The 27722-nt window shown below is 47.4% G+C and overlaps 1 protein-coding gene across 2 annotated transcripts; it reads right to left on the reverse strand.

Annotated features, from left to right (window-relative positions):
- Nucleotides 1-201: 201 nt before the first annotated feature.
- On the reverse strand, nt 202-27466 carry CHRNA3 (cholinergic receptor nicotinic alpha 3 subunit). Of its 2 annotated transcripts, none has more exons than XM_030931595.1 (6): nt 26936-27128; nt 24970-25124; nt 24811-24855; nt 23252-23361; nt 13659-14670; nt 202-1926 (listed from the first exon to the last, which is right to left on the reverse strand). In XM_030931595.1, the coding sequence occupies exons 1-6, from the start codon at nt 26991-26993 to the stop codon at nt 1798-1800; spliced, it is 1509 nt and encodes a 502-aa protein (XP_030787455.1). In that variant the 5' UTR covers nt 26994-27128; the 3' UTR covers nt 202-1797. The 2 variants fall into 2 exon arrangements, with proteins under 2 accessions (XP_030787455.1, XP_010381447.1); XM_010383145.2 differs by having other exon boundaries at nt 499-1926; nt 24970-25109; nt 26936-27466.
- Nucleotides 27467-27722: the final 256 nt, after the last annotated feature.

Below are 27722 nucleotides of genomic sequence, written 5' to 3' on the forward strand. Positions count from 1 at the left end.
AATTACAATAATAGAATCTTAGAGTTGCAAGGGCCTTTAGATGTAATCAATCTTAGTCTATTAGTACAGCATAAATGATTTAGTACAGTATAATGTATCAAGGATAAAACAGTTACATTTCATCTCTAAATGTCACCACTTCAGGTGTGACCAGGTAGCAAACACTGACAAAAACCCTGTGTTCAATTTAGGACTCTTAGCTGTTGAGATCACAAATACCTCATTTATTTATAATAAGTAACCTATCTAAGTTCAAGCTAATGCTCTTTGGAAGAGAGAGACCCTGTCTAATTTGCATTTAATTGTAGGCAGGTGTTTAATGCCATTTAATGAGTGAAAGCCTGGTGTGATGAATTTAAACTGCCTGTTAGCTACCTTAGCTTGTATACATCCCTGATCTCTCTTATACTGCCATTACTGTTACTTACGATTTTTATATATAAATAAATTTTGTTGACATCTTTCTTTTGACTTACTGAAACATGAGTCACAGCAGGCTGCAATTCTGTCCATTTTATTTTTGCATAGGAAAAACAGCTAGTGAGACAAGATTCAAACAGTCTCTGAATCATCCGTCAGTGATGATCACGTTAAGATTCAGAAGTGTAGTACATGATACTCTTTCTTAACAATTTGTCTAAAGCAATGTTTCTCAACCAGGGGCAGTTTTGCTCCTAAGGGGACATTTAACAATGGAGACATTCTTGGTTATTGTAACTGGTGAAGAAGCAGGGTATGTCATTGGTATCTAGTGAGTCGAGCCCAGGGTACTGCTAAAGATCCTACAATGCATAGGATACCCCCACTCTGTCCCAACACATACCTATCCAGCCCAAAATGTCCATAGTGCTAAGGCTGAGAAACCCTGTTCTAAAGGTTCATGCTATGGTCGGAATGTGTCCTCCCCAAATTCATATGTTGAAACCTAATCCCAGTGTGATTGTCTTAGAAGGAGGGGGCCTTGGAGAGCTGATTAGGCCATGGGGGCTCTGCTCTCATGAATGGGGTTAGTGCCCTTATAAAATAGATCCCACAGAGGTAGCTAGTCCCTTCAGTCATGTGAGGAAACAGCTAGAAGGCACCGTTTGAGGAAGAGGACCCTCACCAGACACCAGATTTGCTGGTGCCTTGACCTTGGACCGCCTTCAAAACTGAGAAATAAATTTCTGTTGTTTATAATCCACCCAGTTTATGGTGTACTAAGACAGTTTATTAACAATGAATAACTAAGCATGATTTCTCATGGTATAATTTAGAATTATGCAAGAGAATTAGTTGAAGCTCTCTGAAATGGAGGCACAGCCCTTTAGACCCAGTAAAGAATGAGAAATGCGTGGTAAGAAATGGGTAACAGTAGGAGATTGCTGAATTAGTATAAACCTGCAAAGAGATTATGGGCTAAATAAGAAAAACCACTGGGACATCTGTAGTGATACTGAACTGAATGACTTTCCATATTTCTCAACAGCATTTTCCTATCCAGTTTTGTCTTAAAAGGAAACATTTTTACATGTATATTCCATAGCACAGCACACTAATTACATAGAAGAATCACATTTTGACATCTCTTTACCATACCAAAAAGGCTAAATGTTCATTTATCCATAATAAATATTCTACTTTTTTTTGCATGATTCTTTTTTTTGACAAAAACCAAGATAACTGGAAAATAAGTAAACCTCGAAATGCCAAACACAAAGCTGGTAGCTTGATAACAGAAAGTACGTTCCTACTAAGAAGCAGCCTCCTCCTGCCCTGACACGAGGAAGTCTCCCAGGCAGGCACACAGCTTAGTGCCTATGCATCTTCCCTGGCCATCAGGGGTTGCAGAAACAATCCTGCCGTCCCTAGAATGCACACCAGGGTGAAAACCCACAGAAAAATACGATCAATCACCATGGCAACATACTTCCAATCATCTTGAATCTGCAAAACAAAATGACAAAAGAGAAAAAAAACACGGAGGGAAAGGCAAAATTAATACATTTTCAATACTGAAGATTTAATAAATACATTGCAGTAGAAGCCATTTTGTCTCTAATATGCAAGAAGCCCTTTTTTTTTCCTAATTGATGTAGTCTGAGGAAAGCTACCATTCTTAAGTTTCTCTTGATGCAGGAGAGAAACAGGTGTAAAAGATTTGTCATGTTAGATCTGTTTCAAATCAGAAGTTTCCTAATATATGCATAACCTAGTTTTTCTAAATTGAATTCCAATTTTATAAAGTTAGTGAAACCAGTTTGGACTTCCACGGAAGGATTCTGGGCCTTGGTTAGAATGCCTAATACAGTCCAACATAATCTACCAGTGCTTCAAAGTACTCCTTATCCAGTTTTAGATATAAATTTCTGGCTGGGTGCAGTGGCTCACGCCTTTAATCCCAGCACTTTGGGAGGCTGAGACCACCTGAGGTCAGGAGTTTGAGACAAGCCTGGCCAACATGGTGAAACCCTGTCTCTACAAAAAATAAAAAAAATGGCCAGGAGTGGTGGTGCATGCCTGTAATCCCAGCTACTTGGGAGGCTGAGGCATTAGAATTTCTTGAACCCAGGAGGCGGAGGTTGTAGTGAGCCAAGATTGCACCACTGCACTCCAGCCTGGGTAACAGAGCGAGACCCTGTCTCAAAAAATAAATTTCCTTTTAACATCTGTTCCAAAAATGAGAACACACATCAGGGCAAGTCCATCCTCATCACCCTTTCCCTCCCCACTGCCCTCTCTCCACGATGCCCAGCTGATCAAAAGTCATTTTTAGTGTAAGGCCAAAGTATCACGGAATACTGTGCAGTTGGAGAGCAGGTTGAACATCAGAAATAATTGCTGACAATAAAGTAAAAGATGGGAGAAAAAGCAAGACCAATTATATATCATACAGCTTCAATTTGGGCTTGAAATAGGAAGGAAATTTGTAGGGTAATTATACTCCTAGACAATTCAAAAAGCAAAGAAGCCATAATTGAATTGAGAGAGAGAACCCAGGAGTCAGCTGATTTTAAAGCAATAATCAAAATAAAGAGGCAGCATGTAATTTATTAATTTAGGTATACTGAAATGGCACTGGGAGACGAAGATTTTACATCACCATTGTGAGCCTGAGTAAATGTGTCCTCTTGGTGACACTACTGTCATAGGTAAAATTAGAATTATGATGCCATATTTGCCATAAGGTACTTTATTTGAATTCCTAAGACTGGTTTGTGTGTGCTTCAGGTACACCTTGAGATGTGAGATTCCTACCCACCCCCTACCGGCCACGTCCTAAGGCTCTAGGAGGCCAGAGGGGTGGAAAAGCAGAGACTTGGAGACAAACTGATTAGAATCCCAGCTCTGCTCCTTTCGAGCTGTGAGAATCTGGGTAAATTCCATGACCGCTCTTAGCCTCATTTTCCTCATCTGTAAAATGGGGATAAGAACAGTACCTCCCTCAGAAGGTTGTTTCAGAAGAGTCCTTAATGAATAGAGCCTAGTGATACTAATGCTGATTTATAAAATGACCCTTACTTAAGCCTCATGAAGAAAGATGACACTTGGATCTTACACATGAATATAAATAGTGGTGCAAAAAGAGCTGGCTGGACAGAAATTTTTTATCTTTTTTTTTTTTTTTTGAGATGGGGTCTTGCTTTGTTGCCCAGGCTGGAGTGCAGGGGTACGATGATGGCTTACTGCAGCCTCGGCTTCCTGGGCTCAAGTAATCTGCACTCAGCTTCCCAAGTAGCTGGAACTACAGGTGTGTGTCACTACACACAGGTGACTTTTTTTTGTTTTTTGAGACGCCTAGGCTTTTGTCGCCCAGGCTGCAGTGCAGTGGCATGACCTCGGCTCACTACAACCTCCGCCTCCCAGGTTCAAGTGATTCTCCTGCCTCAGCCTCCTGAGTAGCTGGGATTACAGGTGCCCACCACCATGCCCAGCTAATTTTTGTACTTTTAGTAGAGATGGGGTTTCATGTTGGCCAGGCTGGTCTCAAACTCCCAACTTCAGGTGATCCACCTGCCCCAGCCTCCCAAAGTGCTGGGATTGCAGGTGTGATTGCACCTGCAATTTTTTTTTGAGATGGAGTCTCACCCTGTCACCTAGGCTGCAGTGCAGTGTCGTGATCTTGGCTCACTGCAACCTCTGCCTCTTAGGTTCAAGCAATTCTCGTGCCTCAGCCTCCGATGAGTAGCTGAGATTACAGGCTCATGCCACCACCCCCAGGCTAATTTACTGTATTTTTAGTAGCGATGGAGTTTCACCATGTTAGCCAGGCTGGTCTTGAACTCCCAACCTCAGGTGATCTGCCCGCCTTGGCCTCCCAAAGTGCTGGGATTACAAGCGTGAGTCACTGCACCTGGCCTGATTTTTAATTTTTTTATAGAGACAGAGTTTCCCTGCGTGGCCCAGGATGGTTTTGAACTCCTGGGCTCAAGAGATCCTCCTTCCTTGGCCTCCCAAAGTGTTGGATTACAGGCATGAGTCACTGTGCTGGACTTATATCTAACTCCTAAAGTCTTTAAAGCACTTGATATTGGCTATTTTCTGATGAGTCACAGATAGATGAGTGTTAGGCAAAATGGTGAACTAGCCCAAACTGACAGCTGGCCCAGAAGCAAGAGAAGACTACTTTAAAGGCCCAGAAACTGGGAAGGTGTGGCCAGGGACTGGGGATGGCAGCCCTGGGCAGGGGGAGGGGCTTGGTGGAGGGGAGGGCTAGGGAGAGTTCTTTGTTCTCTCGCCTCTTTGCCTCTTTAGCCTGCCACTCCCAGCCCAGAGATGCAGGTTCAGGGGGGTCCCTTCGCAAGCCCAGCAGAGCCTGGCTGAAGGGAAGTGCAGAGAACTGAGCTGCCCATTGACTGGTAGAGCCCGAGGCTTTCCTCCTCCCCCTTGTAGCCCCCTGGATTTGTTTCTCTTCTTATTGGCATGCCTTCTCAAGAATGTTTATGGATAAATGTTCTTCTAAGGGCTCAAAAGGCCAGGTGTGGTGGATCACACCTTTAATCCTAGCACTTTGGGAGGCGAAGGCAGGAGAAATGCTTTAGTCCAGGAGTTCAAGACCAGCCTGGGCAACACAGTGAGACCCCCCACCTCTTCAAATTAAAAAAAAAAATTAGCATTTGGGAGGCTGAGGTTGGAGGATTGCTTGAGCTTAAGATTTAGAGGCTACAGTGAGCTACGATGGCTCCACTACACTCCAAAGTGGATGACAGAACAAGACCTCAAAAAAAAAAAAAAAAAAAAAAAGAGAAGGCTAAAAATTTTATTGCAGCCTCACTTTTATTTATTTATTTATTTTGGTAGAGATAGGTTTTCCCCATGTTGCTCAGGCTGGTCTTGAACTCCTGGGCTCAAGTGATCTACCCATCTCAGCCTCCCAAAGTGCTAGGATTACAGGCATGAGCCACGGTGCCCATCCCCTTTTATTATTTATTATCTTTTAAGAGATGAGGTCTCATTATGTTGCCCAGGCTGGTCTCTAGCTCCTGGCCTCAAGCAATCTTCCTGCTTTGGCCTTGCAAAGTGCTGGGATTACAGGTGTGAGCCACTGTGCCTGGCCATTGCCTCACTTCAGAGAGAGTAGCTGGATACAAAACTCTTCAGCTAAGACTGAAGTTCCACACATCAAGGACTAAACAGCTTCAGTCCAGCAGGAGGTACTTAGAGGAGATCAGAGTCAGGGAGATAATGAGACATTCTTTGAGGGAGAAGGTCATCTGGAGGGGATGACCTTGAAAGGTGATCTAGCAGAGTTTGTGGCTGTGTGGACCCTCAGAATTCTGAAAGCCTGGATTTTAGCCCCTTCCCAAACACAATTCAGAAAGGATGACTGACACCCCCAGGAAAAGTGAGTTTACAGGCCCCAAATATACCAACTCAATTATTTGAAAGAAAATTTATAGATTTAAAATAAACATGAGATAAGGGACCATTGGAAACTAAAGAACCTGCAGTGTTACAGAAGAACCAAGTGGAAATAACAGGTGTGAGAAATAGAAAAGTTACAATCAAGAACTCAGGGGATGGGGTAACTGGCAGGATAGATGCCACCCAGGAAAGAAGCAGAGAGGTGGGAGGAGAGACTATGGAAAGCTCTTGGGAGCAGCCAGAAGTAATGACGAGATGGGAAGCATACAGCATAAGAGATGGGGAGGCTGGACACCGACATGTCGCTGCAACAGGAGCTCAGGAAAAGAGAAAAGGAAGGGGTGGGAAGGAGTCTTTACAGAAATCAGAAGCTGGAATCTCTCAGAATTAAAGACAGCAACTTCAGAATGAAATGGCTTATAACCAGTGCCAACCAGAGTAGGAGAGACCCTACCCAGACACATTCTCTACAAATTCTAATAGCTCCTAGGCAGAATCCAGTATTCACAAAGGACCAACACGCAGACTCACTTAAAACTTTTTTTTTTGAGACAGAGTCTTGGTCTTATCACCTGGGAGTGCAATGGCACAATCTTGGCTCACTGCAACCTCCACCTCCCAGATTCAAGTGATTCTCCTGCCTCAGCCTCCCGAGTAGTTGGGATTACAGGTGCCCACCATCATGCCCAGCTAAATTTTTTATTTTTAGTTGAGATGAGGTTTCACCATGTTGGCCAGGCAGGTCTCGAACTCCTGATCTTAGATGATCGGCCTCCCAAAGTGCTGAGATTTTCAAAAGTGACACAGGCGAAAAAGACCGTGGAGCAATATTTAAGTATTTACGGAAGAGAATTTCAACCCTAGCTGAAGTATCCAACCTTAGCTGAAGAGTTTTGTAGCCAGCTAAACTCCCTCTTTAAAGTGAGGCTATAATAAATTTTTTAGCCTGCCAGGCCCCAGAAGGTTTACCCTTAAACACTCTTGAGAAGGCACGCCTGTAAGAGAAGGAATTGGCTGAGCATGGTGGCTCACACCTATAATCCCAGCACTTTGGAAGTCTGAGGCAGGAGGATCACTTGATCACAGGAGTTCAAGACCAGCCTGGGCAATATAGTGAGATCCCATCTCTACAAAAAATTAAAAAATTAGCCAGACATGGTGGCGTCCACCTGTAGTCCCAGCCATGTGGAAGGCTGAGGTGGGAGGATCACTTGAACCCAGGAGGTTGAGGCTGTAGTGAGCCGTGATCGTGCCACTGCACTCCAGCGTAGGAGACAGAGCAAGACACTGTTTCAAAGAATTTTTTTTTTTTTTAAAGAAGAGAAATAAATCCAGGGGGACACCATACAATGTATGTGAAGGATAAGTAAACTTGGCAAAGTTCATTGTAGACTAAAAAAAGGAACGGCAAAAATGAAAATGTACATTCATAAAAATCCAGAACTAGGAATAACTGGGGTGGCTAAAGGCAGTTCCCTTTATTCTATGGGAAGGTAAGAGGGGAAGGAGAGTGGATGGGTGTAAGATACAGATATTGAGACATATAAGAGACTGATCGAGATGGAAAGGGAACTGGGGGATGGGTTTAAATCAGTTAGGAATAGCTACAGGAGAATAAATATAAAACACACGTGGCACATTACCTGTTCGATATCAAAAAAAGAGTAAATAGAAAATGTGACATAACAAATGTAATCCTGATAAAGCAGTAATTACAACACATGCAAATTAATAAACAATTGATCAAAGGCCAGGCTCCAACTGGAATGAATGAAATTATATCTATACCTATATCTTTCTCTACCAAATAGAAAAAAAAAGTCTCAGAATTATCAGCTCAAAATATCATAGCTGGGTTGCTCACGTCCATAATCCCAACACTTTGGTAGGCCGAGGAGGGCGATCACTTGAGGTTAGGAGTTTGAGACCAGCCTGGCCAACATGGTGAAACCCTGTCTCTACTAAAAATACAAAAAGTAGCCAGGCATGGTGGCTTGTGTCTATGGTCCCAGCTACTCAGGAGGCTGAGGCAGGAGAATCACTTAAGCCCAGGAGGTGGAGATAGCCGTGAATGGAGATCATGCCACTGCAATCTGGCAGAGTGAGACTCTGTCTCAAAAATTAAAAAAAAAAAACCAGGATCCTGGCTGGGATCGGTGGCCCCTCTAAGATCTAGAAAGCAAATCCTACAGTGTGCCAGTCACTGAGGGATCAGCCATCAAAACAACTCTCAACAAAGAGTGCTTCTCTGCTACCACCAACCAGCTCCCTAACTAGTTTTCTAATTTGATAATCCAATCCCAGTCCTAACTCTAAAATTAGAGTATTATTGCTAATTAAATTCCTTACTAATAAGACCAAGTATGAGCCTATGGGGATGACCAATGTGAACTTTTTTTTTTTTTTTTTTTTTGGGCAGAGCTAGCTGAGGTTTTATTTTTTGGGGAAAATAAACAGCAATTGAATTGTTTTGTAGCTGGAGGCATGGGCAAGAGGGGTGTCCAGGCGGTGAACTCCCCCATGGGTGGGCTGAGGGCTGGGGGAAGCCTCAGGTGGGTCTTCCGTTCCCTGTGCCCCCCTGCACATGGGCCTCCCTCCCAGGCTCTGGGGCAGCCACAGGAAGGGCAGGCTGGGAGGGGCTGCTGTGGCTGTTCACTTCAGCAGGGTGTCAGAGGACTTGGATACCAGCTTCCCATGGTCTTGATCTTCTTCACAAGAAGAAGTTGACCGTGACAGCACTGATGCCTCCCATACCGCTGGTCCCGCCACAGCCTCCGCCCAGGCCACCCCGGAAACTGCTGCTGCCCATGGGAAAAACTCGAAGAGCTGATGTGGGCACTGGGCCCACTTGTGTAGGAGCGGCTGCTGAAGGCCTGGGGGGCAGAGGTGGACACCTTGTAGGACGTCTGGGTCACCCTGATGGATATAGTGGAGGCAGGAATGGAGACAGGCAGGCTGAACCAGGCGGAGATTCAAGAAGGAACACAGAAGCTGCTTCTTGGTGTGAACAATTTCTTAAAAAAGAACAGCCAAGGAAGGCTGGACACTTCCCCTACCTTAGGAGCCAGTGAATGTGTCCAGGGATCGGCATTCACAGGCTCGCAGCACCCTCAGGAGATGGCTCTGGGAAAACAGCCTAGGCTTCAGTCTAGGCTCCTTAGAACCAAGGACAGTTAAAACCAGCCAAGCTGGAGCCAGAGATGTAGGAAATTAAAATATCTCTGAAAAATTCTGTGTAAATAGCAGAGTGTCAGTCACTCAGGGAAAGAAGGAATCCTTCAGACAGCTCGACTTTCTCCTCCGAGCACTGACTTGGCACGTTTACTCTAACACTCGCTACTTTCTCATAGACAATCTGGTGGCTTGCTGGCCAGATTTCTGCCTTCTCTGAAAAAAACAGGAAGATCTAGCAATAATGGGCTCACAAGCCCATGTGGAGACATGACCAGAGGTGAGCAGTGGCTGCCTCTTGAGACGGACCATGTGCCACTAGTTTGCCACAGACCCCACCACTCCCTACCACTGCATTTAGGCCATTTCACCAATCTACCTGCCTTATATTTAAGTTTGTGACCTCCCTTTTAATTATAAGTTTTTTATATGTCTGTCTCCATGCCTTAGGCCCTTCTAAAACTCTAATACCTTGTATGGTATCTAATAAATAAGTTTTAGAATAAAAGTAATTTCTAATAGCCTGACAAAAGCTAGAGTATGGGTACTTAGATCTCGACCTTTAGTAAAGAAATAATTATTTTAAAAGTGGGTAAAGGATAGAAGATGTCTACAAAAGTTATCAGTATTAGACAAATAGATTTTCACTGATCATTTACTATTTTTTTTTGAGATGGAGTCTTGCTCTGTTGCCCAGGCTGGAGTGCAGTGGCTGGATCTCAGCTCGCTGCAAGCTCCGCCTCCCAGGTTTACACCATTCTCCTGCCTCAGCCTCCCGAGTCACTGAGACTACAGGCACCCGACACCTTGCCCGGCTAGTTTTTTGTATTTTTTTTAGTAGAGACGGGGTTTCACCATGTTAGCCAGGATGGTCTCGATCGCCTGACCTCGTGATCCGCCCGTCTTGGCCTCCCAAAGTGCTGGGATTACAGGCTTGGGCCACTGCGCCCGGCCTTTTTTTTTTTTTTTGATATGGAGTTTTGCTCTTGTTGCCCAGGCTGGAGTACAATGGCGCTCCATCTTGGCTCACTGCAACCTCTGCCTCCTGGGTTCAAGTGATTCTCCTGCCTCAGCCTCCCAAGTAGCTGGGATTACAAGCATGTGCCACTATGCCCAGCTAATTTTGTATTTTTAGTAAAGATGGGGTTTCTCCGTGTTGTTCAGGCTGGTCTCAAACTCCCAACCTCAGGTGATCCACCCGCCTCGGCGTCCCAAAGTGCTGGGATTACAGGCATGAGCCACTGCGCCCGGCCCTGTTCATTTGTTCACTTGTAATTACTCATGGTGTCCAACAACTGCTTCAACTGAATTTAAAGGAGTGCCTGACTCTTCAGCTAAATTACTGGGATCAGCTGGAGGTTTTGCACCATTATGGTCACAAGACATACTCATAGTTGCTCAGATGGGTGGGGGGGGGGGGGTGAGGGGATGAGGGCAACTGTGGCTGTCTCCCTCCTGTCCCATCCACTTTGGTATTCCACTCACAGCTGAATAAAAGAGGCTCCAGACATACCTTATCAATATTAATTACCTACAGTGGGTCAAGAGATGAAGTTATCTGGTAATTACCTCTTTGCTGATAAACAACTTAAGGCAGATCCACTTCATTTTAAAGCAGAACTTCTCATAAAGTCATTAAGTGTGATCCTGGTAACCTTGGTGGTATACAGTCATGGAATGACCAGGCACATGACATTATTTACAGTAAGTCTTTCCTATTCTTATTACTTGACATAAGTTCCCAGTTCTTAAGTTCAAGCATAAGATTTTTGGAGAAAACAGAACTAAGTTCACTCAATTAAAAAATGGGCTGGGCATGGTGGCTCATGTCTGTAATAACCCCAGCACTTTGGGAGGCCGAGGTGAGTGGATCATCTGAGGTAAGGAGTTCGAGACCAGCCTGACCAACATAGTGAAACCCTGCCTCTGCTAAAAATACGAAATTGGCTAGGTGTGGTGGCATATGCCTGTAACCCCAGCTACTTGGGAGGCTGAGGCAGGCGAATCACTTGAACCAAGGAGGCAGAGGTTGCAGTGAACTGAGATCACACCATTGCATTCCATCTAAAATAATAATAATAATACAAATTTAAAAATGGGCAAGAACTGGGTGTGGTAGCATCTGTAGTCCCGGCATGCAACTTGGGAGGCTGATGCAGGAGAATCGTTTGAGCCCAGGAGTTTGAGACCAGCTAGGGCAACATAGCAATGCCCCATCTCAAAAAAACGGGCAAAAGAATGTGAATAGATACTTCACTAAAGAAGATATCCAAATGACCAATAAGTATATGACAAAGAGCCCTAATAATTACTCAATGAGAAAATGCTAATTAAATCTGCAGTAAAATGCCACATCACACACGTTAGCGAGGGTGTGAAGCAAATGGAACGCTGAAACATCGCTAGGGGAGTGTCAAATGATTTCATCACTTTGGAAACCTTACAGTATGCACTGAAGTTAAAGACATCTCCCCAATGATCCAGCAATTCCACTGCTAGATATACATCCAGGAGAAATGAGTGCATACATTCACCAAAAGACATAAATGTTTGTAGCAGTTTTATTCACAATAGCCTCAAATTGGAAATAACCAAATGTCCAACAAATGTAAAACAAATAAACAGAAGGCAGTATTATAGTAATATTATGGAATATTACACACTAATAAGAAAGAAACAGCAACAAAGATAAACCTCAAAGACATTATGTTGAATGAGGAGTCAGACATGGAAGAGTTTATACTATGTGATTCCATTTATATGAAAATCAAGAATAGGTAAAACTGGCCGGGCATGGTGGCTTACACCTGTAATCCCAGCACTTTGGGAGGCCAAGGCAGGTGGATTACCTGAGGTCGGGAGTTTGAGACAAGTCTGGCCAACATGGCGAAATCCCGTCTCTACTAAAAATACAAAAAATTAGCCAGGCATAGTAGCAGGCAGGCACCTGTAGTCCCAGCCACTCTGGAGGCTGAGGCATGTGAATCACTTGAACCTGGGAAGCAGAGGTTGCTTGCAGTGAGCAGAGATTATACCACTGCACTTCAGCCTGGGTGACAGAGCAAGACTCCATCTCAAAAAAAAAAAAAAAGGTAAAATGAATCAATTATCAAATAAATCAGTATAATGGTTATTTTTTAAAAATTAATTAATTAATTTAAGAAAGGACTTCACTCTGTCACCCAGGCTGGAGTGCAGTGGCATGATCATGGCTCATTGCAGCCTAGACTTCCTGGGCTCCAGTGATCCTCTCACCTCAGCCTCCTGAGTAGCTGGGACAACAGGCACATGCCACCATGCCTGGCTAATTTTTGTATTTCTGTTAGAGACAGGGTTTCGCTATGTTTCCCAGGCTGGTCTCAAACTCCTGATCTCAAGCCATCCACCTGCCTCAGCTGCCTAAAGTGCTAGGATTACAGGTGTGAGCCACTGCGCCTAAACCAGGATGGTGTGTATCAAGCAGGGAAGGAGACACTGACTGGCAAGGGCATTGGGGAACTTTCTGGGGCACTGGGAGTGTTCTATATCTTTACCTGGATCTTGGTTACATGGTTCTATACATGATGTAAAAATTCATTGAGATGTACACTGAAGAGGTGTGCACTTTACTCCACATAAATTCTTCCTCAATGAGAACACATATATAATTAGAAAGTAAAAATAAAGGCCAGGTGCAGTGGCTCACGCCTGTAGTCCCAGCATTTTGGGAGACTGAGGTGAGCAGATCGTTTGAGTCGAGGAGTCTGAAACCAGCCTGGACAACATGGCAAAACCCCATTGCTACAAAAAAATGTAAAAAATTGCCGGGCGCGGTGGCTCACACCTGTACTCCCAGGCCGAGGCGGGTGGATCACAAGGTCAGGAGATTGGGACCATCCTGGCTAACACGGTGAAACCCCATCTCTACTAAAAATACAAAAATTTAGCCAGGTGTGGTGGCAGGTGCCTGTAGTCCCAGCTGCTGGGGAGGCTGAGGCAGAAGAATGGCATGAACCCGGGAGGCAGAGCTTGCAGTGAGCCGAGATTACACCACTGCACTCCAGCCTGGGTGACAGAGCGAGACTTTGTCTCAAAAACAAACAAACAAACAAACAAACAAAGTAAAAAATTAGGGCATGATGGCAGGGCACCTGCAGTTCAAGCTACTCAGGAAACTGAGATGGGAGAATCGCTTGAGCCAGGAGGCAGAAGTTGCAGTGAGCCAAGATTGAGCCACTGCACTCCAGCCTGGGCGACAGAGCAGGACCCTGTCTCAAAAAAATAATTAAAAATAAAGTAAAAATAAAAATATAACCTCAGTTAACCAATACCAACCGGAGATCATCTGGCTCCATGCCCTTTTCCAGCCTACATCCTAATCTACTCTATTGGCATCAGGTGTTTTCACGGTCCAGCCTGCTGGCAGCCTAGTGGCTAGCTTCTGGGTACCACATACTACATGCTTGATCATCCCACTTTACAGATGAGAAAACATGCTCCGAGAGGTGAGGTAACATACCCAAGGACATATAACTGGTCTTAACACAGGCCACTGACTCCAGAGTGTAATTTCTTAACCCCTACCCTATGCCTTGCCCCACAAGGAATCCATAAATGTTTGTTGAATGAATGAATGATCAATGTAGTAAGAGCCATATCCTTACCTCTTTGGCTTCATTTTGTGCTTTCATATTTTCAGCAATATACTTGACACTTTGGATGGCTTCTTTGATTTCTGGTGACAAAGCAGAGAGGGACAGCACAGCATCAACAGATTCAGAACTAGAGCTTCTCGTGAGGTTAGCACTGAAATTGGAGATTTTTATCCTGCGGTGGTGGCAGTAACCACACATCCTGTCCTGGCAGGAGTAGCCCTCCTTGCAGCCTTTGGACTCTGCACGGCTGAAGCAATTCAGATTTGAGAGCTCGGCACCATAGAGGGGCCTCGGCTTCTGAGCGTTGCCCTCGTTGCTTGTTGGCCTGGTCATGAACATGACCCTGGGGAGCAGGTTCAAGAATACGGTCTTCACCCATGAGGGCATTGTGTGTGTCGTCGGGGTTCTGTAGTGCACGTTGAGCACGAAGACAGTGATGACGATGGACAGGGTTACGAAAATCATGGTGAACAGGAGGTATTCTCCGATCAGGGGGATGACTAGTGAGGTGGAAGGGATGGTCTCGGTGATCACCAGAAGAAACACTGTCAGGGAGAGGAGGACAGAAATGCACAGGGTCACCTTCTCGCCGCAGTCGGAGGGCAGGTAGAAGACGAGCACAGTGAGGAAGGAAATGAGCAGGCAGGGGATGATGAGGTTGATGGTGTAGAACAAGGGCAGGCGCCGGATATACAGCGAGTAGGTGATGTCGGGGTAGATCTCCTCGCAGCAGTTGTACTTGATGTCATGTTTGTAGCCCGGGGCTTTGATGATGGCCCACTCGCCGCTCTCCCAGTAGTCCTTGAGGTTCATGGAGGAGCCGATCAGGACCAGATCGATTTTCGCCTTGTCGTAGGACCAGGAACCGAACTTCATGGTGCAGTTTTGGTAATCAAACGGGAAGTAGGTAACGTCAATTTTGCAGGAGCTCTTAAAGATGGCAGGAGGTATCCAAGTCACCTCCCCAGTGTACTTGAGTAAGGCTTTGGTCTTGTCATCCACCTGGAAATCCCCAACAGCACTGCAAAGACAGATGGGGGGCATAGTAACACATGGTCATTAACACTTGGTCATATAGTGGTCATCTCGACCAGCTTCTCACAGTAATGATTTGGAAGGCAGTGGAAGATGAGAGCTGAAAGTGCCATAAAGTCACCCGATTCCCAGCCCCATTTACCAATGGGGATACTGAGGCCCAAGATCCCTCCCCAACAACAATCTGAGATGTTGAACACCCCCCAGGGCATGCCACCAGTTCATCCCACAACACAGGTCCCAAACTGATAGACTCCCAAATGCCTGGATTGTTCCCCCTTTAATTAAAGAAATGGGAGGAAGGTCATCCTCCTGGAGCCAGGTGCTGAAGCAGCCTTTGGGATTATTTGCCACCCAGGGTCCCTGAGGCTTGGCCCTCTCATTCAGTCTGCACCGGGAGCCTAATGTGTGTGTGAAACCTGACTGTGGAGCTGGAAGGAGCCGCACAGACCACACAGGGGAGTCCACCCCCATTAAACAGAACCTCATCAGATGGGTTTATTTCCAAACCCTATCTCTGGATCCTGATTCGACCATTCCCTGTACCCTCCCCACCCCCATTCTTCCCAGTACTGTTTTATAATAATCATGTTTTCGCTTCCTTGTCTTTTGAATTCAGCATAACAGATTTCTTCACTTTTTGTGTCCCTATCTGTCCCCATTTTCTCCCCATGTTTCTTCTCCCTTCCTTTTCACTATGTACATCCTGACTTTATTTTCACACAGAAATATGTTTTTCTTTTTTTTTTTTGAGCAGGCTAGCATGCAGTAGCTCACTATAATCTCTGTCTCCCAGGGTTCAAGTGAGTCTCCTGCCTCAGCCTCCTGAGTAGCTAGAATTACAGGCATGTGCCACTTTTTGTATTTTTAGTAGGGATGGAGTTTTGCCATGTTGGCTGGGCTGGTCTCAAACTCCTGACCTCAAGTGATCCACCCACCTTGGCCTCCCAAAGTGCTGAGAATACAGGCTTGAGCCACTGCCTGGCCTTAGAAATGTACATTTTTCTAGGAATAGTCTTGTTGGTTTGTTCGACAGAAAATCAGCTGATGATCCCTGTTGAGTCTTGCATTGGGCATTCCATCCATGATGGCCAGATGGTCCATCTGAGAGCAAGGGCGGTTGCTTCCACAATGGCCTTGCCCAGGAAGGTTCTTAAAAATTCCTCAGATCAGCCCTGTTAAGTTTCTTAGCCTTGTGAAGGCATTTACATCCTTCAAAGGGAGCAACTGCCACACTCCTTTGCCTTGTAAACAAAAAGCTGAAAAACCTAAACATTTAGGGATATCTTTGTGCTGCTGTAATTGGATGAGAACCTGTGAAAACAGAAGGGGAATGTTCTGGTGCGTGTCCTTCTTCCTTGTTAGTTTCTCCTGGGTCTCGGCTGAGGAGGATAATCATTACCCATGAAGGTTAAATGCCAAAGCCACTGCCTGTCTTTCCTCTGGTTGGCTGGTTTGCCCCCAAAGGTGCCCTGCTGAGTTTATACATCCTTTGCCCCCACTTCACTCCCACCATGCCCTTAATTCCCTACAAGAGTATTACTGCTTCTGACTGCAGAAAAAAGGGAGAGGTAGGAGGGTGGGGGTGGAGGTGAATATCCACACAGTCTCCAAGTGGACTCAGCCCATGTTCAGCACTGAGGGGCCCTGGAGAGGGCTGGGCTAAGCAGAAGGTTGAAAAGACCCTTGGGAAGGAGAGGCCTCCTGAACCAATTCCTCACAGAATCCTGGATTCTGTGATCAGAATCCTGGATCCTGGATCAACAAAATGTCAAAGCAGCAAGGGAGCGTCAGAGCCCAAGGTCTGGACCAGGGGTTGGCAAGCTGCAGTCCTATTTCTGTAAATAAAATCTGGGGGGACTAGTGCCACTGCCTTTCATGGTCTATTATCTGTGGCTACTTTTGAGTTCCAAGGGCAGAGATGAATAGCTGTGATCGTGACTATACGTACGACCCACAACGCCTAAAATATTTATTCTCTGGCCCTTTAGAGAAAACATTCGCTAGCCCCTGCTCTAGTCCAAAGGCTTCATTTTGCTGACGAGAAAACTGAGGGTCAAAGGACAGGAATGATTTGCTGGAGACCCCAGTGAGTTTATGGCAGAGGTGAGCTGAGCTGGGCTGATGGCTCATATCTGGGGATCCTGGTCACTGCTGCTGCTGCCCACGGCACCCCTGGGGTGTGTCTGCCCAGATCAGAAGGACTGTGTGCTGCCTGGGGCAGTGTAAACAGTTATATCTCTGCTAGGAGGAGACAGAACATGCAGACCCAGCTGGAGACTGGGGTCTGGCACAGCACCAGGCTCATAAAGGGCACTCAGTAAATATTTGTTCACCTAACGAATGACCAAAAAGTAAATGAAAGCTGGGCGCGGTGGCTCACGCCTGTGATCCTAATACTTTGGGAGGCCGAGGTGGGCGGATCACCTGAGGTCAGGAGTTTTGAGACCAGCCTGGTCAACATGATGAAACCCCGTCTCTACTGAAAATATGAAAATTAGCTGGGTGTGGTGGTGCACACCTGTAATCCCAGCTACTCGAGAGGCTGAGGTAGGATAATTGCTTGAACCCAGAAGGTGGAAGTTGCAGTGAGCTGAGATGGCACCACTGCACTCCAGCCTGGATGACAGAGTGAGATTCTGTCTCAATCAATCAATCAATCAAACAATCAATAAACATCACACCCAGAGATGGCTGGCAGCAAGGGACAGCAGAGGTGGGGAGGGGTACTGCCAAACCATGTGAGGCAATTAAGAAAGAAAAGGTAGTATGGGTGCAAATGATCAGCCAAATATCTGTAGATATCTAAACTATCATACAGATATTTTAGAACAGAAGTGGGGTGGGGTGGTGAGGGCTATGAGAACGATCATGATGGCATGGGTTTTTAAAATCTCTCTAAATTTCTTCAGAAAAATAGGGCAACTAGGATGACAGAAAAATAACAAACCTTCTGATCACATCGTCAACAAAGTTAGGTTACGCAGCACCTCAGGATATGAGAGTGTGGGGGTCAGACCACCACCACCAGCAGGACCTGTGGGACCCCCATGCGATTAGCTGCTGGGTAGAGGCAGCCGGGGGAAAAGAAAGATGGGTTCTCATGTCCTAAGATCCTAAAAGTGCCAGACACAGAAATCTCCAAGAAGTGGCTGCCCCTCAAAAGACGAGGACCCCACTCTGCACTGAATCCTCGGTAAGAGGAACAATGGAGCAGAGAGGGCTCCACAGGTTCCGATTTGTGGGCAAGAACAACAAAACATACCCCACGGGAACCCACTTAGGGTCTGCAGAGGTCAGTCGGCTGGCGTGGGCTCTTGAGGATGTCAGAAATGCCTCCCAAAACCTCCCTGTCAGAAGGACAGAGAACCACTCAGAGAAAAAGCAGCTTATGGTAGGATCCAAACTCAGTGGGGTAAAAAGTGGGGTTGAGAAGAGAAAGAAGGTTCAGAAACTGAAGTCAGCATCCAGAGACAGCAGCTCATGGAGGTGCCGTGACTGTGGCATGTGGTGTGGTGTCATGGCATGTCATGGCTGTGGTGTCACGACTGTGGAGACTTGGAGGTGTCCATGCAGAGAGACAAGTGTTACCTCAAGGACACTACCTGTCTTCTCCTATTCCCTCCAGCAACTTGCCCTAGAAGTACAGCAAGGCCATCTATTTAAACAAGAGCAACAGAGCCTTATGAAAACATACTGTAAGAAAAACACAAACTGGGTGCAGCAGCTCATGCCTATAATCCCAGCACTTTGGGAGGCTGAGGCACGCGGATCACCTGAGGTCAGCAGTTCGAGATCAGCCTGGCCAACATGGTGAAACCCCGTCTCTACCGAAAATACAAAAAAAAAATTTTAGCTGGGCGTGGTGGCAGGCGCCTGTAGTCCCAGCTACTCGGGAGGCTGAGGCAGAAGAATTGCTTGAATCCAGGAGGCAGAAGTTGCAGTGAGCCAAGATCATGCCATTACACTCTGGCCTAGGTGACAAGAGCAAAAAAACTATGTCTCAAAAAAAAAAAAAAAAAGAAAAGAAAAATACAAAAAAAAAGTAACTGAATTAACACACACGCAGATTAACAGCAACTACAAAAACAGAGTCACCAAGCAGATGAAGCTGATGATAATCTGATATTACAAATTAAGTGAAAAGAAACTAAGAAATTTTTAGAAACTGTGAAACAACAACAGACATCAGAAAAGACAAGGGATAATTTGGTTAAACAGAATGTATAAAGAATTAGTAGAATTTAGGAAAGAATTAGGAAAAAGAAAAAAATCATTCTAGAAATAAAACCAGAAGAGGCCAGGTGCAGTGGCTCATGCCTGTAATCCCAGCACTTTGGGAGACTGAGGTGGGTGGATCACGAGGTCAAGAGATTGAGATCAACCTGGCTAACATGGTGAAACCCCATCTCTATTAAAAATATGAAAAACATTAGCCAGGCGTGGTGGTGGGTGCCTGTAGTCCCAGCTACTTGAGAGGCTGAGGCAGGAGAATGGCGTGATCCTGGGAGGCAGAGCTTGCAGTGAGCTGAGATTGTGCCACTGCACTCCAGTCTGGGCAACAGAGTGAGACTGGGTCTCCAAAAAAAAAAAAAAATATATATATATATATATATATGTGTGTGTGTGTGTGTGTGTGTGTGTATATAAATTTCACTTAATTTTGTGTGTGTATATATACACACACACATATATATACACATACACAAATTAGCCAGATGTGGTGGCAGGCGCCTCTAGTCCCAGCTACTTGGGAGGCTGACGCAGGGGAATGGTGTGAACCTGGGAGGTGGAGCTTGCAGTGAGCCGAGATCACGCCACTGCACTCCAGCCTGGGTGACAGAGCGAGACTCTGTCTCAAAAAAAATAAATATGTAAAACCAGAAGAAACATAAGAACAAGTAGGCCAGGCATGGTGGCTCACACCTGTAACCCCAGCACTCTGGGAGGCTGAGGTGGGCGGATCACTTGAAGTCAGGAGTTTGAGACCAGCCTGGCCAACATGGTGAAACCCTGTCTCTACTAAAAATACAAAAAATTAGCTGGGCATGGTGGCACACACCTGTAATCCCAGCTACTTAGGAGGCTGAGGCAGGAGAATAGCTGGAACCCAGGAGGCAGAGATTACAATGAGCCAAGGCACTCCAGCCTGTCCAACACAGCGAGACTCTGTCTCAAAAAAAAAAAAAAAAAAAAAAAAAAAAAAAAAAAAAAAAGATTTTCATGGAAGGTAAAAAGGAGCCAATAATTTTACACCCAGCCAAGTTACCTAAAAGTATTCTCTAAAAAGGTTACAATGAATTATGAACTTGCCAGAACACAGAGTATACAGTGTCCATGAACACTTGGAGGATTCTATCAGGGAATGAACTTTAGAAAACAAAATATCATAGGAGAAATTTTGGTATATGAAAACACATGTTCCTACTGTGTTAAAAAATGAAGAGAAATCCTTAACAGAGGGTCAATCCTGAGCAACTGAAATTCTAACTAGGAGAAGAAAGAGAAAATGAGTTGGATGATTTTTTCTAAATGTTATTTTCAGCTTCAGATTTCAAGGAAATTCCTTATGATATTTGCTCCTCTCCACATCCAATTTGAAACATTTTGCTACGCCTCTTATTGCTAAAATCATATATCCTATAGTACTCCAGCTGTTCACTCAAGATTGCCAGTAAGAAAATGGTTATAAAACCCAAAACATAAAGATTAAACTTTCTGCTCATTTTCTTAATTCTAGCTTAGCAAAAATTCTCTACACCCTGCCCAGTTCCCTTAAGAGCATTTAAACTATGTGATTCCTATGACAACTCACAGTGAACAACAAAAAAAATCTGCAAGCCTGTTAAGTTTATATTGTGTCCCAGTTCTTTGATGATCAGTTTACAAATACAAATCACATAGAAGAAACATTTATAAGTGCTGTGTTTCCTTGGGAAAATAGTAAATAAAACATGGACTGTCTTCGGAGTGAGTAAAGACCCCCTTTTGTTTTTGCCAGAGTCCAGAAAGTGTGATTCAGTATAAAACCTAGCTTCTCTAGTTCTGACACTAACTGTAAAATCAACACTACTACTAAGAAAACATTATTTTGTACTAATATGGCATAAAAACCTAGACATATTTTTAGCGTTAAAATCAGAATAGACTAATTCTATATCAAGTGTTTTGCTGAAAATTGTTTAAATGTAAATGTAAAATGTTTAAATGTTAAAACATTTTAACTCCAAAGCACAGGTACAAAAATGATATTCTTCAATACCTACAGAACGAGCATGCTGTAAAATATCAACTAAAATTTATGTCAGTCCAATGAAAGAGCTTAAATGTGAAAAGTATCAGTTTTGAGTGGACTTAGAGAAAAGAGAGGGGTTTTGGAGGTGCCATGATGAGCAGGACCAGTCTGGCAGAGGAAGAACCTTTACAAGAGAGAAAGAGGAGAGGCCTCCCAAAACTGGTGGGAAGATGCGCATTCTGGATCCAGAGGAGACTGGAAGTAGCCCATTGTGAAGGACCGGCACAAGAGCAGCTTCTCTGTATGGCAGGAGCCAGGGAAGTCTTTTTAGTCCTAGACTCACCCTTCTCAACTATGACCTGGATGCAGCCACCTAGACGGGCTGGAAGCACGGGGCCCAGAAAGCTCATGCTACTCTGTACATGGGAACCTCACTTCACATACTTGGGGGAGCATCAATCCTTTCTCCAAGGCCCAGACCTTTTCCCAGTGGGAGGAGTTCTGAAGGGTATACCGTGTAGCAGGGTAACTGTCTGATGGCAGGTTTGCTGCTGAGAGAGTAGAGAAGGGGTTTGGGGACACAGGCAGAGACAGGCTGGGGTGTCCAGCTCAGCCCCCAATCACAGCATCGGCCTCCTGCATCCACTGCCCACAGCGGCCCCAAAGCCACAGTGGATGGCTGAGACCACCCCAGGCCTGGCTGTGTCACACATCCACTCTGGCCCTCAGTCCTTATCTGTGAAATGTCAGGGATGGGCCAGATCAGGGATCCCCAAAACAAGCTGGTCACACAGTCCCCAGAACAGCTTTGTGAAAACACCCATTCCTAGGCCTACCCAGAGCCATTGACTCAGTGTTTCTGTAGGGCAGGACCTGGGGACAGGTATAGAGATTTTTTTGATAACGTAATACATATTAACTTTAGAAAAGACAGTGAAGAACAAAGAAGAAAATATTTTGAATGCAGGCACCTGTATTTTTTTTTTTTTTTTTTTTTTTGAGGCAGAGTCTCACTCTGTCGCTGGGGCTGGAGTGCAGTGGCTGGATCTCAGCTCACTGCAAGCTCTGCCTCCCGGGTTCACGCCATTCTCCTGCCTCAGCCTCCCGAGTAGTTGGGACTACAGGCGCCCGCCACTTCGCCTGGCTAGTTTTTGTATTTTTAGTAGAGACGGGGTTTCACCGTGTTAGCCAGGATGGTCTCGATCTCCTGACCTCATGATCCGCCCGTCTCGGCCTCCCAAAGTGCTGGGATTACAGGCTTGAGCCACCGCGCCCGGCCTTTTTTTTTTGTTTTGAGATGGAGTCTCACTGTCACCCAGGCTGTAGTGGTGCGATCTCAGCTCACTGCAGCCTCCACCTCCCAGGTTCAAGCAATTCTCCTGCTTCAGCCTCTGGAATAACTGGGATTACAGGCACACGCCACCATGCCTGGCTAATTTTTTTTTTTTTTTTTTTTTTGTATTTTTAGTAGAAATGGGGTTTTGATATGTTGGCCAGGCTGGTCTCGAACTCCTGGCCTCCAATGATCTGCCTGCCTCAGCCTCCTAAAGTGCTGGGATTATAGGCATGAGCCACCATGGCTGGCCGAGACCTGTATTTTTAAAAAGCTCATCGGGGCTGAGTACGGTGGCTCATGCCTGTAATCCCAGCACTTTGGGAGGCCAAGGCAGACAGATTGCTTGAGGTCAGGAGTTCAAGACCAGCCTGGCCAACATGGCAAAAATCCATCTCTACTAAAAAATACAAAAATTAGCCAGGCAGGGCCCACCCAGCTATGATCTCCAACACTCTCATTCTCTTTCAAAGAAAAGGTGAGGAGGGACCATTTACTCCATTCCTGTCTGTTTGCACAGAGCTGCTAACAGATGCTACATTCCAGGTGCCCCCGGCATCTGAGCCTTCCCCCTCCACACATGGGTTGGTCCTTGGCCCATGGATCTTTCCATCCTTATGTCCCACAGTCCAGCCAATGAGGTCACCTTGGCTGCCCATGACATACTCTCCTGCCTCCCGAGGCCCTCGTCTGCTCCATGTCCTGAGATCCTGCACAATCTTCAGGACTCACTTCAAATGCCAATTCTTCCCCGAAGCTTTCCCTGATGCAATCCTCCACCCACCCATGCCTGTTTTGAAGCCATTCAGCAAACTGTTGCTATCCACGGCTTTCCAACATCTCTGGTCCCTGGTATACAGCAGTTGCTGAATATGTACCTGTGGAATAAACAGATGAATGAAGCCCTCTTGGAAAAGGCCAAGTTTTAAGCACAGTGGGCCAAAAACCCAGAGCCCAGGCTGACAGCCCTGAGAGGGCATGGGCCCCCCAGCACCTTACTTGTTATACAGCACAATGTCTGGCTTCCAGATCTTCTGTGCAGGAACACGCATGAACTCTGCCCCACCATAGTCAGAGGGGTTCCACTTCAGCTTGTAGTCATTCCAGATCTCAGGGAAGGAAGCAGGGAGGGAGAAGGAGACAGTAAAAGAATCAGCCTGGTTTTACTTCTCTTGGCACCACCCATCTTGGTGAGTCTTTACCCCTGCTGCATGTGACAGAGCCACATCCATGCCATGATCACATAGTCCAACTTCTCCTGTGGGTGCAGTGGGGAGAGAGCACAGGGCTGGATCTGCAGGCCGCCTCCTGGCACTACGGAAGCCACTGCCCACATAACCGTGAGCAAGCCCAGCCCCTCATCAACCAAACAGCGTCCACTGGTGCTTTCTCTGGTCACTTCTAGTGCCAGGCGGAGCCTCCTGGACTTCCTGCACCATGTCCAGGTCCATGTGCCTGCTGTTTACAGCCCCTGAATGGTTCTCCAGGGGTGTTTTCCAATACAGACTCTCTTTCACCCCAAGGTTAAGCAAGGCTGGCCTCTGAAAGGTTCTGGGGGAAGAAGCCATGACCCCCGCAGGGCCCAGGAAGTGTCTGGGTCCAGAGGCTGGGAGGTCTGAGTCCTGAGCACCAGAGGAGAGAGGGGTGAGGCTGCGGCCACAGAGGGAACGTGTGCATCAAGTACTGGGTGGGGCACTGTGCCCATCTGGCTTTCCAGCCTCCTGGGGATAAAGGCTGTGTGTGCTGAGTGCTCAGCTGGCAAGGCTGGCAGAAGGGTCACCAGCAGGCCAATGGGCCATTATGTCTCCTGGCAAGTCTGGACAAAGCCTCCCTGGGGAGGACATGTGGAAGCCAATTTCTTGGCCTCAATGTGAACAGAAAAATCTACTCCCATGCTACCAACAACAGCAGCATCTGATTCTGACTTAAGAATGAGTTTCTGGGCTGGGTGCAGTGGCTCATGCATGTAACCCCAGCACTTTGTGAGGCCGAGGTGGGTGGATTGCTTGAGCTCAGGCATTCGAGACCAGCCTGGGCAACATGGCGAAACCCTGTCTCTATAAAAAATACAAAAATTAGCCGGACGTGGTGGTGCATGCCTGTGGTCCCAGCTACTTGGGAAGCTGAGGCAGGAGAATTGCTTGAACCCTGCTGGTGGAGATTGCAGTGAGCTGAGATTGCACCACAGCACTCCAGCCCCGGTGACACAGCGAGATCCTGTCTGGAAAAAAAATTGAGTTTTTAGCAAGGAGAGAAGGAGGTGTCTCAGGCACCACCCTAGGGTTTGGGGACAGGGCTTCAATCTCAGGTTCATACTGTTCTGTTGTTTGAACATGAAGAATGTCTTTCACCAGGCTGCAACCTGTCCAACTGGGATTTGAGGGGTTGGGCCCTACAGTCCTTCCAGGAGGACTGTTGGGCAGTGCATATGACCTCAAGCCTTAGAAGAGATAGTCAGTCCAATCTGGGTTCTCCAGAAGTAAATGAAGCCTGGTCATCTGAAGCAAATAAAGCAGTTACCACCAGGGGGCAGCAGTGCCTAGGGTGTGGTCACTTACTTGCTTGAGCCACAGGTTGGTCTCCATGATCTGGTTTACTTCATCCTAGAAAGAGGGATTAAAGTAGACAGGAGAATTATATAAACAAGGCTCACTCTGGGAAAGGCTCCTTCAGAAGCCCCGGTCCCCATGGCCACGGCTCGTGGCTCCAGCACTCACCACCTTCACCAGCTGAGACATGGACACCTCGAAATGGATGATGACTGGGTCGGACACGTTGGCCACAGGCCGGATGATCTCATTGTAATCTTCAAACAGCCGCTCAAATAGACGGTGCTCGGCCTCTGAGGCCCTGGCCACTGGGGGAAGCAGCCCTGTCAGTCCCGGGGAAATCATTAGTTAACCTCCCCCGCCCAGCCCACCAGAAACATCACCCATCTACAGCATCCCCTCCACCTGTGGAGGGATTCTGTGGAACCCTAGACTTTCAGGCTAGTCTTACCCAGTGGGTTACAGAATGGGAAACTGAGGCCCAAGATGGGCAGGATTCTACCAGGCCACACACATTCAGTGAGAAGCACAGTGGTTGCAAGCCTGGGTTCTGGAGTTGGACAGATCTGGTGCAAATCCTGACAAATCACTTGTGAGCTGTGTGAGCTTAGGCAAGTGGCTTAACCTCTCTGAACCTCAGTGTCTTTACCAGTCAAAATAAGGATTATAAACGTATCCACCTCAAAGGGTTTTTGTGAAGGAAGTGCACAGCTTGGTGCTGTGCTAAGAGCTCAAGAACTATTCGCAATCCTTTCCTGGGTTGTTACTGCAAGGCAGGGGTGTGGTGCAAATGCTGTCTGCCTAGATACAGCAGCTTGCTGCTTCCACTATGGAAAGATGGCCAGTCCACCCCCAGGGGCAGGGCCACCCACGGTCACCCAGGCCCAGGTCTTCTGTCTCCCAGCCTCTGGGAGAACGCAACCCAGATCTGGGCCTCTCCTGCCTTTCACCCTGTAGGGGTTTGGCTACCAACCCTTTTAGAAGCCAAGGCACTATGTGGCTCCCGTGATCTCGTGTGACCCCCAGCTCTTGTTGATGCTGTCTTCACATACTGATCAAAGACTCTGACCTCTCTGCAACCCTTGGGCACCCCTCTTTGTTCCTAAGCCACACCCCAGTACAGGTGAGGCATACGGGGGTCAGCTGTTTTCTGATTCCCACGTACAGATCCGGGGGCAGCTTGGGGAGGCGGGAGGGGAATCCTCTGGGAAGTTGAATCCAACTTCGTCAGGTCTTGAAATGGGATTTTTCCTGCTCCCCCCTCCCCTTCCGCAGAGTGAAAGGAGGGTCCCAGGCAGGAGGTCGGCTGAGAGTGTATGGCCGTTCTGAATAGTAGAGGCCTCGGCACCGAGGGCAGAAAGCGCTCTGAGCGCACAGTCGCACAACAGACCTCCCGCCCGGGCCCGCCGGGAATTCCCTGCAGCCCTGCCCGGTCCCCGACCCTCGCTATCCACCAGCCCTCCCAGGCACCCAAGAGCCTCCCAGCGGCGGGCCAGGACCGGCTTCCCCCAGCAGGCTCCTCTGGAGAGCGGGAGGAAGACGGGAGGCACTCTCCCGGTGGAGGGTCCCACAGCGACGCGGCCAGGAGCGCTGGGGGCTAGGACTGGAGGAGAGGCTGGCGCGCCGGCTCCAGCCCCAGTCCCCAAGCGACTCTTCTTTCCCCCAGGTGGCCTTGGCCAAGTCTTTAGCCACCTCTGGATACAGTTTCCCTATCTATCCGTCAAATGAGGAGGTGGGCGGGGTGCAGACGGTGGAGCGGGTGGCTTGGGCGTGCCAGTTTGGGAGCTCGTGCGCGGGGCAGGGCGACGGGCAGTGCTGGGACGCGAATCCCCAACTCCTGCGCCCAAGACGAAGGACCCAGTCTCGACCTCCTCATTACCCCGCGCCTACCAGCGCCCACTCGGTGACTCCCAGGTTTGGTGGTGGCTAGAGGTAGGGGGCGAGCCGAAAGGGAAAAAGCCACCCCACCCAAGTCGCCGCCGGGCTGGAGCGAGTTTGCGCGGGTTCCGAGTCCCCCGCTACGGCGCCAGCCTTCTCCGCTCGCCCGCGCAGTGCTCTCACCGGCAGCCCCTCCGGATCCCGCGCCTCCTCTCGGGCGCCCGTTCCTCCGGAGCCCTAACGCCCGTGAGCTTACCTGGCAGCAGAGACAGCAGCAGCAGCAGCCGCGGCGGCGACAGCGGGCGAGAGCCCATGGCTGGTGGCCGGGCTGGCCGCGGACCCGGACGGTCGGGAGAGGGCGCGGCGGGCGCAGCTACGGCCTCTGCCCGCGAGGCTCCAGCGCAGACCCCAGACCCCGAGCCCTACGGGCGGAGACGCGGAGGGCTCCTCTCTGCTTCGCCGCCACTGAGTTTCCGGCGCCCTCGGACCTGCGGGAGGACAGGAGTGAAGCTGCGCCAGGCGAGGGCGTGCGTGGGGCGGGGCTGGGCGTACGTGCGGTAGGGGAAGGGGCTCCCCCCGTCCGAGTCCCCAGCGCTGGGCGGGCTACTTCTCTGCCGGGCTGGGCGCTCCGGACGGCGGCACACAACCAGATCCGAACAGGTGCTGTCACCATCGCCAGGAAGGAGAGGGACCCAATCTCTGTCCCTGGCTTCCGGAGCGTGTGCAGCTCCCGCAGGGGGTTGGGACCACCGGGCTGGATGGGCGCTGTAGGAGAGGCGCCAACACACTCAGAAAGAGGCTTCATGTATTTAATGCTATTAAGTAATTGTTAAGTATTTTAGATATAACACTGGTATTTTTTTTAAGTCCTTATAGTTTAGGGGTGGGTAGAAATTAGTTAAAACAATATTGGCCATAAGTTGATAATTGTCGAGGCAAGGTGATGGTACCTGGAGGTTATACTGCTCTTAACTTTAGATTATGTTTGGCTTGTTCCTTAATGAAAATTTGTTGGGGTGATCGGACCCAACACCAGGCCGTGG

The sequence above is a fragment of the Rhinopithecus roxellana genome, chromosome 5 (genome assembly GCF_007565055.1).
Source record: "Rhinopithecus roxellana isolate Shanxi Qingling chromosome 5, ASM756505v1, whole genome shotgun sequence".
Lineage (NCBI taxonomy): Eukaryota > Metazoa > Chordata > Mammalia > Primates > Cercopithecidae > Rhinopithecus > Rhinopithecus roxellana.